Raw genomic sequence first — 12,287 nt, 5'->3', positions numbered from 1 at the left:
AGCTTATATCATTGGAGGTTTCCTTACCTCTGCAATTTCTGACATATGAGGGCTCCAGTCTGATTTGGAAGTTGCTGATTTCCTAGAAGCATTGGGTCAGATGTTCAGTGTCTTCATTATAGAGAAATTGAAAGAGACCTCTCCTAGGTAAGGCACTTCCATTAGGCAAGTGTCAGGTACAAAGGAAAATTTATGTTTGAATTTTGTTATAGGCAACTTGATCTTTATTGTCCTGTACCAATTTGTTTAATGGAGAGAGTTCAGCTTTTTAGAAGCTTTGGATACGTAATGCAGAGCTTCTGTTATTTTTCAGCCAACTTTCTAACTTCATCAGTTCAGGTTCATTGTTCCTCTCCCTGAAATCTGTAGACCAGTTGTATTTTGAATATGCACACGTAAAAAACCTCTGCAAACCCAAGAATATTTTCTTTCTATCATGCATGTTGTGTTATGCAATGTTCATGCCTTAAAAATGATCAAGAAAAACATGGTGGAATAGCCAGGGAGGGGGACTTCATAGTATTTTGTGTCCTTCTCTTTTATACTGTATTGTGAATTAGTCTTTTCCACTCAAAGACCCAAACTTTGGAAAACCCAAAGCTAGAGGGAGAGTGTCGTTGTACTCTACTGATGACTATGTTGGATTCACCACTACCTTACAGGAGGAACTGTAGCAAAGCTTTTTGCTAATAACATGAGGAGGTGCAGAATCAGCAGCTGTATCAGTTTTAATGATGTTTGCAAGGAATATGAATATTTGATTTTTATTTGTTTTCCACACCAATTTTTTTTTTCCTTTTCAACAGGATCCACTCTGTGTAGCTATGAACTACAGCCAACAGAATATACTACAGACCCAAGGGCTGCCAAGTTATGTCCTAAATATCCTGTTCCAGAGAGGTAATATTAATAAGTTGTCTGATTTGGGGTGGAGGGAGCAGAGATTTGTTTTGATCATGACAGTTCTTTAGAAAATATCAGCACATGTTCACTCTTACCAGGTAGATGTTTTAGTGCATTATTGTATATATTTATAAAATATTCTTTTTTAAAAGGTAGTGAAAATAACTCTCATTTTCTATGTATAGGTTACTGAGACTATTGAGCTGATATCTTCAAATTCTCTTCTATCTTACGTGACTGACACTGTTTTAAGTATCAGCTGTTTTACTGCCTTTCACCCTATCTATAGCCAGCTGCCTCTCAGCAATGCAGATCTGAGACAATAGTGGAACACTTAATCTTTGGGAGAAAAAATTGTGTAGGGATGCACAGCTCTCTGCAGCATTTGCTTCTTATACCTTACCTCAGACAGTCAGGTAGATGCAAATGGCTTCATTTTTTACTCTTTCTGTCCCCAAACAACTAATATAAGGATAGTAAAGTACAAAAAAGAGGGCTGTATTTTATTAACAGATCATTTTTATGTTTATTGCTTTAAGTATTATATTGGACTGCTGTTTGTGCAGTAGGATTGCAAAATTCATAGCTTCATAAATTCTTCTAGCTATACTGACTGGACCTTTGGAGATGAGCGTTGCTGAGAAAAGAAGTGATCTGTTAGCTGTTGTGCACAGCCTTCTGTCAGTAATTGCACTAACTCAAGAAGAGCCATGTTGTGTTTTCTCAAAATTTATCTTCTCAAATACACTCAGTAGTGGGTGGTAACTGCAGAGTCTTTTTTTATGCATAGTTTTCTGTTATGTTTTTAGTAAATGTGATATTTGTGTCAGTTCTACAAACTCTGATTTTAAGTCTTTCTTGTTTACATGGTAACCTCTCCACTGAATATTTTTTTTTTTTGTATTAGAGTGACAATTAGCAGCAGCTGGAATATTAACTTTTTTTTACTTTTCCATAGGGAAATAGATTAATATTCCATGCAGCTAGCCAGCTGTTACAGCAGTAATACAAAAACAAATGAAAACTTCACTGCCAGGTTGCATACTGAAAAGGCTTGTTAGTCTTAATTTTTGCCAGAATTATATTGACTTCTCATTGTGTGCTCCCATGTCATTCAGTCTCAATGAATATGGCTTAGGTAGAAAGCAGAAGAATAGAACAATGTGTTAGAGCTCTAATGATGCTATGTAAATTCCTCATAAAAACTACCTCAAGACTTATTTTAAAAAAGCTATTGTGTAGGGGGAGTATTTCCCCTTTTTGATACGGTATTACTAAAATGTACAATATGTTTGAGTGTTTTTGAGATTGAAAGTCTGAACTTAATGCCCTAAGGGAAAAAAAAAGCTTAGGCACTGGTTTTCGAGTTTTTATAGTTAAATTATTTGAGTAAACGTAATTTGAAGGTGGAATGGAATCCTCTTGAGACAACCAAACGAAACCCCAACTTCTTGTAGACTGAGGCATTCAGGCAGAACTTACCTAACAGTCAGATTTGATCTGTGTCATCATTTAAACCCATCCAGCAACCCAGCCCCACACAGCCACTCACTCACTTCCCCACTAGCAGGACTGGGGAGAGAATTGGAAGGGTAAAAGGTAGAAAGCTTGTGGGTTGATATAAAGATGGTTTAAGAGGGGAAGGAAAAGCTGCACGCACAAGCAAAGCAAAACAAGGAATTAATTCATCACTTTGCATGGGTAGGCAGGTGTTCAGCCATCTCCAGGAGAGCTGAGCCTCATCACATGCAACAGTTATTTGGGAAGACAAACACCACCACTCCAAATGTGCCCTCCTTCCTCTTCTTCCCCCCATTTTATATCCCAAGTATGATGCCATGTGGTCTGAAATATCCCTTTAGTCTGTTGGGGTCACCTGTCCTGTGTCTCTTCCCAACCTCCCATGCACCCCCAGCTTCCTCACCATCATGGCAGTGCAAAAAGCAGAAAAGGCCCTGGCTCTGGGCAAGCCCTGCTCAGCAATAACAAAAACATCTCTACATTATCAACACTGTGTTCAGCGCAAATCCAGAACTCAGCCTCATACCAGCCACTGTGTGGAAAATTATCTTTACCCCAGTTGAAACCAGCACAATCTGTTAAGGGTTATGGACCCTCTGATTCCCATTAATTCCATGGGATGGAGGTAGCATATGGTGTGAAGACTGTCCCTTGATGTTTTCTGTTTGATGACCAGGCTTCTTCACAGCCTTCAGTTGATGCTGTTAATGGACTCCTACCATCCATCTTCAAGGTATTACGTCCAACTTTGACAAAGCAGTATAGTCTAGCGGTGCAGTCAGCAATATGTGTGTCTTCCACACCCAGCCTCAGTAGACATGACTTCACTGTTTAGAGGATTTGGAGGAAAACCTGTCCAGTCCCTGTGGCATTTAGCTATAAACCAGCTGTGCTGAGGGACTGCCCTGTAGAGGTTATAAAACGCAGCTAGGTGTGGCATTCCAATCAGACTCCGCCTCCCCTCACACAGATTACTGTATTTGCCAATGGGTAGTAGTGAAAGGAAAAACTCTTTGAAATCTAATACTTGAGTAATCAGATGGATCTTCTAACTTTGAGTATTGCTTTAAAAATACAGCTTCTGAGACCATCATCTGCTGGCTTGAACTTTATTTGTTCTTGTTTATGATTAAGCATCATGTTGCTATTCTTAGAAATTTGTAATTCTTTTTCAGTAGATAATATACCAAGATATAATCAAGAGGTCATATAAAATAGCACAGGTCATGGCGAATAGATCTATTATTGTGCTTTTTATTAAGACACTTTACCTCATGTACTCATTCAGTCAGTACCACTGAAGCAGAAGCAGATCTCAAAAGTGGAGTCTCAGGAGTCCCATTTACTCAAGAAAGCTTATTGGAATCACTAACCTATTTTTTAAAATTAATTAAAACAAACTTAGCAATTAATTACTGTACATGAAAATAGGTAACTTAAAATAGATAGTGAAATTGCTTTAGGTTAAGGGATATTAGATGAGTAATATAAACTCTGATGCACAAAGCATGTTTTCCCTCTGTTGGGATGTATTTTGGAAGAGTGCTTTAATCCCATTAGTTCGCTTTTCAAAGTGGATATTTTTGTATTTGGATGAAGGAATGACATTGTTTTGCTTACTCCTGCCCCAAAATTTGGGCTTTGTTACTGGTAGTGACAACTTATAAATGCTCTAGGCTTTCTGCGAAGTTGTAGTAGTTAATAATTAAATAAACCTCTCAAATTTCAGTCTTTTACAGTAATACTGCATATAATGAGCAGCAGTATTTCAAAATAGGTTATGTTGTAAGAGGCTAAGAGGATACATGGACTGCCTTTTAAGTAGGGCAGCCATCATTATGGGTTTAATTTGTTTTTTAACAACTGTGACTAATGCACAATTACTTTGCTGTGCTTAACTGCTGTATTCATTACTATCCAAAAGTAGACCATCAATATGAGCATCTCCAAATGCATTTACCTACTCAGCGCAGTAAGCCTAGAACCATAAAATTTGCAATCATCAGTGACTTCAAACTAAAACCTAGGATCTACTAATTACCTAGATATGGCAGGTGATCATAATTTCTCCCAATTTCTTTACAGTATAATTACACATTAATGGTTTTCAGCATGTCATCCTTTTTCCCCAAAAAAACAATGGATAGGAAAGACGTGCCTAAGGCAGCTGGTTTATTCACTATGTGTTTAAAATGATGGTTAGAATTTTGGAAAGACATGGCCCTAAAAAATAGTTATTGAGGACAGAAAATTGTTGATTTCTAGGTCATTGCTGAAATGGGGAAACTGCAGAAAATTATGTTCATTGCTGCTACAGTCCACTGAAATCTTTCACATAAGGAAGATTGGGCAGGGTGAAACAATACAAAAGACATTTTTTCATTGGATCCAATTACAGGAAGGAACATGTAATTAATGTCTGAAATGTAACAGGGAATTGATCAAATGATCACTTTGAGATCTGATGTATTTTATGAGCAAGACAGACAGCTACTAAATGGGAGACATTTAGAAAACAAAATTAGCCACTTTAAAAGGAAAGTTTTTGCTCTCTTGTATCTTTCTCTGATGGACTTGAAAGCAGGTTCTTCTGAGCATTGTGCAAAGTTTAGTGCATAGTCTCAATAGATTTTGTGAGGGTGCTTCCAAAACCGTTCAAAGCAATAGAGACATCCTGGCATGTTTTGCATAATTTTAACAAAGTCAATGAATAGAAACACTGTGATTTTAAAATTCAATACAAGAACAAGCTTAGTATGGGGAAAGACTAGGAACAAATACATTGGTTTTGCTTGGCAGCAATTGTGAATGCTGATGTCCTTTAGCACAAAATGCATCTCAAGAAGTGTATTGTTATTCTGCAATTTCCTTTGCTGCAAATATGGGCCAGTATTCCATTCTAACATGAGTGAAAGGCATTGTTTCAGCTGCTGGTTCACCACTTGAAAGAAAGACATTTAAGTGGAAATAGGAACATATACTTTCTGAGCCTTGTCATTTAAGGATGGGAGGGTAATAATTTCCTATTGGAATGTACACTCCAGCCTCACAGGGTTATGTGTAAGAACTGCATCACTTTCCATTATGATCATCCTCATTTCAGCAGCACTTGTGCATTCAACACATGGTTTCTGATTATGATGTTATAAGGGTAGAATGATTGCATCTATTCATCTTTCATTTGTGTGTTGATGTGGCATTTATATTAAGTAGGAGTAATTTTTTTTTCTGATTTTTTTTCTTGTGTCACCAGTGCACCTATTCCATTCTTCCATCGCTGTGCTCCTGTGAACATTTCCTGCTATGCCAAGTTTGCAGAGGCCCTGATCACCTTTGTCAGTGACAGTAGTGTCTTACACAGGCTGATTAGTGGAGTTATGACCAGCAAAGAGATTATAATGGGACTTTGCTTGTTATCACTAGGTAATTGTTTTTCTCATTACTAGCTGTTTCTTAGTGTACTGCATTAGGAGATTGTTAACACACTTTAACCACAGTATGAGCAAAAAACATGTATAATAGCGACAATCCCTTAGCAAATTCTTCAGAATGCTTTTTTAAAATTGTATTTGAGAGCTGGGTAACTTATTCAGAAGTATTGTATATATGCATTCCTGGTTTTATTTCTCTTCCACTGATTACGAGATAGTGGATGTGTGGCTGTTAATTAGCCAACATTAGTTTTAACAGTTAAGAGAGCATCCCCTTTTTCCAAATTTTTATTATAGTATTCCCTTTTCCCATTTGTAGTAGTCATCTTCTACCAACTCAAGTCCAAATAAACCCTTTCCGAATAAAAAGGACAGGGTGAGAAATGCACATTGTTGGATGTAGGGCATTTCATTTGTTTCATTTAACGTACTTGCGCAAAGATATGAGAACTTTCAGAGTGAAAACAGGAAAATTAGATGCCCATTTGTTGTACTGTATGTTACCTCCTTCTTCCCCTTCCTCCCAAATTAAAAACTTCAGGTCTTTGAAAATCTCAGCCTTGTCTAAAGAGCTGGAAATTCCCAACAGTACAGAGGTCCTGAATTGTTTCTATAGCTGCGAGATGCCTCTAATTTATAGAGTGACACTTTGCGCTAGACTGAAGAGCTGTCTTAACAAAGTCAAATTGTTTAGAGTGGAATGTTGCCCACCCACATAAATTGCTTTCCTAGTGAGTCTGTTTTACTCATACAGTGTATAAAATCTGAAGTCCTAAAGTGAGAGGATCAAGATACTAGCTATGCATATGCACAGTATATCATTTAGAAAGAAACATTGCAAAGCTGTGTCAGATATAGGGATCCTTTGTTTTCAGTTTGCTTTTGTGGTTAAAAAAGAAATGGGGGGAGGAAGGGAAAAAGAAAGGAAAAAGAAGAGGATACTACATACCATTAACCACCCCCTACACAGACACGAAAGACCACTGTGTGTGTTTTTAGCTGTAATTGGAAAGCTGTTTATTTTTACATCTTGATAGCTTCAGTATTTGGTAATAACTGTTTGGAATCTGAAAGCTAGTGGCTGATTTTGCAGTGCTACTGTTCAGTTCAGTTAGAGTCAGAAGTTAGTGCAGAATTTACATACAGTTAATTTAAAAAATAGTTTTCCTAATTTATTAAACAGAAATTATTTATTTTAAAACAGTGGGTTAGACTGTGATTCAAAAAGCCAGGTTCCAGTGGCTTGCATGTAACTGCTGAACACAAACATGTATGTGTTAAACTATGACTATGCACTCGTGCACCCCACTCGCTTAGCCTTAGCTGTATAGTTTTTTTACTTATGACAGGCATGACATTTTGGAATACACAGATATCATATTAACTGCACTTGTTTGAAATGTGTATTTGAGTGCAGACTCTGCTCTGGTCCTCAGGAGGTGTGCTCATGTTACCAGACTCAAAGTACTGTCATGTCTTGCTGTTTGTTTGTTCATGTCTAAGTACATCTCTGTCTGTATGCACACATTATGTCTTGTATTTAATGTATCGTATAAATGTATTTATGCTCTCATTGTTTTAATCAACATTATCAAAGCAGAAGTTGTAGAAGTGCCTAATTTTCTTAACTGTCTATTCAATGAGTTTGTAAGACTCAAAGAAGAAATCCGTAAAAATTCTGTTGGAAGGCAGTTTTCTAAGTGCAGTGGGAAAATTAGGAAGGCTATTTCTACTTGAAGTAATTAGTCTGCTTATTTTATTTGTCTTCTCTTGCAGTGTTGTCCATGATTTTGATGGTTATAATAAGGTACATTTCAAGAGTACTTGTCTGGATTTTAACAATTCTTGTCATTCTGGGATCACTTGGTAAGTCTTGCTTGTCTCCCAGTGTGAGCACCCAGTTCTAATCCTTGTGCTCCATGTCCTCAGCCCAGCTACATCCCATACAGATCTTGGATCATGCATTTCCCTTCAGCCTTTTTTTGAGTCACTTTCAAGATGCACATCAGAAATGCCACCTCAGTAATTGCAGACCTCTCTCAGAGTACATTGCTCCTTGGATATTTGCATATGCTGCTTGGCAGGCAATCTTCATGTCGGCTTAGCTCACTAGACCCCACAGGTGTCAGTGCAGGAGATTCCTCACAGCACTTGTCGCACAACCCTAAACGTTGCCTACTTCTTAACCTGCCTTCCAAATAGGTCAGCAAGGCAGCACACCTGGCTGTGTCTGATGGCTGGTGCATGAAGAAATCAGAGGGCAGCTATTGCTTATGCAGCTGAATTATTACAACCCTGACATGTTCATCAGCCCCTTCAGTTCTTTGAGTAGCTCTTTAAGACCTCTTATTGAAGAGAGGAAGTAAAGGTTCTTGTCTAGAAATTCTAATAAAATCCTTATATTTCCATATGGCTCAGGAAGACCTGCATGACCTAGATCATGTATGAAATGCAGCTGGCCATGCTATCTTGGAAATGACCAAAGGTTGTCTCTTCCAAAATGATGTAGCTTGTATGAAAATAGCCTTATTTTATCACATCAGCTTTTAAATTTGTAAAACTAAAGTTTTCTACGCTTCTTACTGAGTAGATAAGCCAAAATGTCTGGGCAGATGACTGTAGGGAAGAAAAAAACCCACAATAATCATATTAGGAAGCACTAGTGATTTACTTCTTGCAATCCATGACTGCAGTGGATGGAAAAAAATCAGCAGATCATCTGTATTTTTTCAGGATCACTTTGGTTTTCTGCTTAATGGCCTCACAATCTATGACCAGGGAAAAGGAAAAATATAGATTTTTTTTTTCATTTATATTCTCTTTAGAAGCTGAGCAGCCATGTTGAGTGAAACAGTTGAATGACTTATATTATTGGCAGCTGTTACTATGTTGTAAAAACTTTCATCCTTTACACAGCCTGAATAAAAACCTATCTTCTGTGACACATACTGCTTATTCTGTCTTGGCTGTTTGTTTAGGAGATGTCAAAAGAGCATTCTTCATTTTAGACTTGAACAGAGTACCTTCAGCAAAAACATGTGATCACAGAATCACAGAATGGGTAAGGTTGGAAGGGACCAGAGAGGCTCATCTGGTCCAAGCTCCCGACTAAGCTCATGCATTTGATTCAGAAATACCACCAGAACAGAGAAGGACACTCAAAAGAGAAAAGAGATGTCTCAGAGAGGAGAGGTTATCTCTCTGAGGGGCTGGAGACCTGTGTTTAAGAAAAGTTCTATCTTGGAAAGGCAGCTAGAATAAGAGAGTGTTATTCTGGCCATAAGGCTAGGTTTTCATAACAGGGATGAGAAGATAGTACCTCACATTTTATTTGCCTCCTGTGCCTTTTACTAATGTTTTTTCCAGTGTCCAAGATGTTGTCTGAAGCAAGTTAAGCTACATACCATTATGGTGCTGTTTCCAGCATCAGGCTGATCCTTGTTGTTTCGATTACCCAGGAGTGGTAGACTCCTACTCCTTGTTGTTGTTATTTCACATCCTAGTCCAAAGGTCTGTCTCTGTTCTCCCTCCTAAATTCTTACCCCCTGCATTGTTATACACACATATACATCCATACATATAGCCTACCATAGAACTATTTATTCTTCCTTTTGTTCCTCTCTTACTTGTCTAGTGGGAGCTGTCCTATTCATTGTTAGGGCTCCCCATGAAGTAATCCTTCCATGCAGTTTACCCTAGAACACAGAATCAAGGTTCTGCAAGTCTTTTAAGTGGTCATAGTGTGGTGAGACTGTGAAAAGAGTAGATTCACCTGAGAAGAGGGCAACATATGACAACTAAGTACTTCTCCCTCCTCTCAGGTTCCTGTTGGGTTGAGCATCAGTGCTCTTGAGTGTTCCGTACCAGACTAGACTTAAAATGAAAGAACTGTTTCATTTCTCTGGGACTAGGTAGCATGGCTGTGTCACACAGGAGATGTATCATTCGTTTATCCTTTCTGTTTTCTCACTAAAACGTAGGTGGTACAGGAGTCCTGTGGTGGCTCTATGCTAAACAACGACTATCTGCCAGTGCTCTTGAGACTCAAATAGCCAAAGACAATCTTCAGGCTCTCTTGATCTATGCCATTGCAGCTACAGTCTTCACGGTATGGTTTGCTAATGACTGCATCATTTTCTTGTTCTTGTCTTCCTGTTGGTCACTGTTTTTTTATTCAGGTGAAAGCATTGTGTTGCACATGTTTTTGAACAGTTTATTTCTGCCACAATTTCTGTTGAAGTGATTTTCTTTCATTATGTTATTTTTTTAACTTTCAGGAACTGTTCTCTAATACCTGAATATGAGTCAGGGAAGATTTTCTAGGAACAGTTCTCTAATATCTGATTTGAGTCAGGAGAGACTTTCTAACCCTGCAGCTACTTTCATCTACTGTAAAATGTCCACAGGGACTTCCAAGAATAGGTATGATATTGGACTGCCAATCCAAAGAGATTTTTCTTAAGTTCTCAGTTCAGAGGTACTTAGTCATCTCAGTGTATTTAAAAATCCTTAGCCTACTTCTGAAAGAAGTTGTTCTCAAGTCGTTGTGAACTGAAATACTAACACTGATTATTGAATCAATTTATCTTTTTTGGGCCTTGCTGTTCATTTCAGAGTCACTGAATTTACTACCAAAAACTGACAATGTTTGACTAATTTCACAGGAATTGTAGACTCCCTGTTTTCTTCTTCTTTTTTCACATCCTAATCCAAAAGTTCCTCTCTGTTCCCTCTCCTTGATTTTTAGTCCCTACGTTATTACACACATATATACATACATCCTGTAAGATCACCACACCATAGTCAGATATAAATTTTAAATTACCTTTCTGCTAAAACTTGCCAATTTCACTGTTTTGTAAAACATAACTGAGGATAGAACCTGGTCTTATTTAATCAGCTTGAGGCTGATGATGATTCCAAATACATAATTATGAGAATGGAATTCCCCAGAAGTATAATTTGGAAAATAATTTATCACTAGAGGAAGCTGATAGAGGTTTTACATTTTGATCTTGTGATCTTCTAGATAGAGTATCTGTTAATTTAGTGTGTTTGAATATCCTTGCTATGCAAAAGAATAGCTTGATTCTGTTTCAGTACTCTAAAATGTGATTTGAAAACTTCCCCCTCTAGGTTATCTTGTTCTTAATTATGTTAATTATGCGCAAAAGAGTAGCTCTCACCATTGCCTTGTTCCACGTGGCCGGCAAGGTCTTCATTCACCTGCCGCTGTTAGTCTTCCAGCCATTTTGGACATTCTTTGTGCTTATCCTCTTCTGGACATACTGGATTGCAGTCCTGCTTTTTCTTGGTACTACAGGTAAGCAGCTGTCACTTATTTTAAATACATTTCACTTTGTTTTTGTATTATTTCAAGCAGAGTTAGCTAAAAAGCATTTGGGAATCTCAAGGAAAAAAGCCCACTTGTTGTGCTTCTATTCCTGTCTGCTTCACTGACTTCGCAGCACTTGTTTCAAGAAAGTTATTGTGCATTTTAGTGTGCATTCCCAGCATGGTACTTTGTGTGTGATGCTTTTTGTCTGTGGCTTTTTGATTTGATGCAAGCTGGCTTGCTGCAAACCATGAGACTCTATAAATAAAATTGCTGTAGCAATTTTTCAGATAATTCCCTCAAATTTTACACACACAAATTAAAGACAGCATAATCTTGGAGCTAATATCACCAAGTGGTGTTGGCAGTACTCACACAGATGAGTGGGAAGGGCCTCACACAGTAAGGGAAGGGCCATTGCACACAATTACTGTCTCCCACAATGTAAATATTGTGGAATTAGTTTTCAGTTGTTTGTAACTTAGGTGTCCAGTATTATTCCAGAATCATTAGGGAGATTTTTCTGCTGTTTGTACACTGTATTCAGAGAGCAGCCAATGTACTCTTAATTCTGCCTGCTCTTCAGTACATAGAAGGTGAAAGCTTTATTTGTATTCAGGGTCTGACAAGAGCTTCTAGAATTAATCAATCCTATAGGTCCAAATCTTAGTTATTTCAGCAGAGAAACATAGCAGATGCTTTTTAAAAAGTGTGTTATTTTGCAGTATATTGTAGATAACAGACGCTGTCATTCATAAATACCTTAAAATTTTGAAATGTGTTGTTTACTACTGATCCAAAAGTAGCAGTGTTTCAAGTCACAAAGCTATTTCACAGTAATACAGGTTAAGTATTTTTCATATCCTGAGTTCTTAGCAAGGGTTGGAGGCAATAGAATGCATGTGTTCTTGTTCTCATTACTGTTGAAATTTTTAGTTTTCATTGCACGCTGTGCTGTGTGCATAAAATGGTTGCCACTGAAAATCTCAGCCCTGTGCTTCACTTTCTGAATCAGACCACTGCACAGGCACTAAATTTGTAGCAGAATGTAGTCTGATTTTATGGGTAACTGGTAGAACCCCTCAACTGGCCTTGAT

At 37.8% G+C, this 12,287-nt stretch overlaps 1 protein-coding gene across 2 annotated transcripts in view; it reads left to right on the top strand.

Annotated features, from left to right (window-relative positions):
* Positions 1–12,287, top strand: part of SLC44A1 (solute carrier family 44 member 1) — a 66,476-nt gene that overhangs the window by 38,079 nt on the left and 16,110 nt on the right. For both annotated transcript variants that reach the window (XM_069001086.1, XM_069001085.1), the window contains exons 5-9: positions 807–900; positions 5,678–5,847; positions 7,632–7,721; positions 9,836–9,963; positions 10,992–11,178. In XM_069001086.1, the coding sequence (XP_068857187.1) occupies positions 807–900; positions 5,678–5,847; positions 7,632–7,721; positions 9,836–9,963; positions 10,992–11,178 (669 nt within the window). The remainder of the gene's footprint in view (positions 1–806; positions 901–5,677; positions 5,848–7,631; positions 7,722–9,835; positions 9,964–10,991; positions 11,179–12,287) is intronic.

This window comes from Aphelocoma coerulescens (genome assembly GCF_041296385.1).
Source record: "Aphelocoma coerulescens isolate FSJ_1873_10779 chromosome Z unlocalized genomic scaffold, UR_Acoe_1.0 ChrZ, whole genome shotgun sequence".
Classification (NCBI taxonomy): domain Eukaryota; kingdom Metazoa; phylum Chordata; class Aves; order Passeriformes; family Corvidae; genus Aphelocoma; species Aphelocoma coerulescens.
Note: the sequence above shows the minus strand (reverse complement) of the source record. Positions and strands in the feature narration are given on the sequence as shown.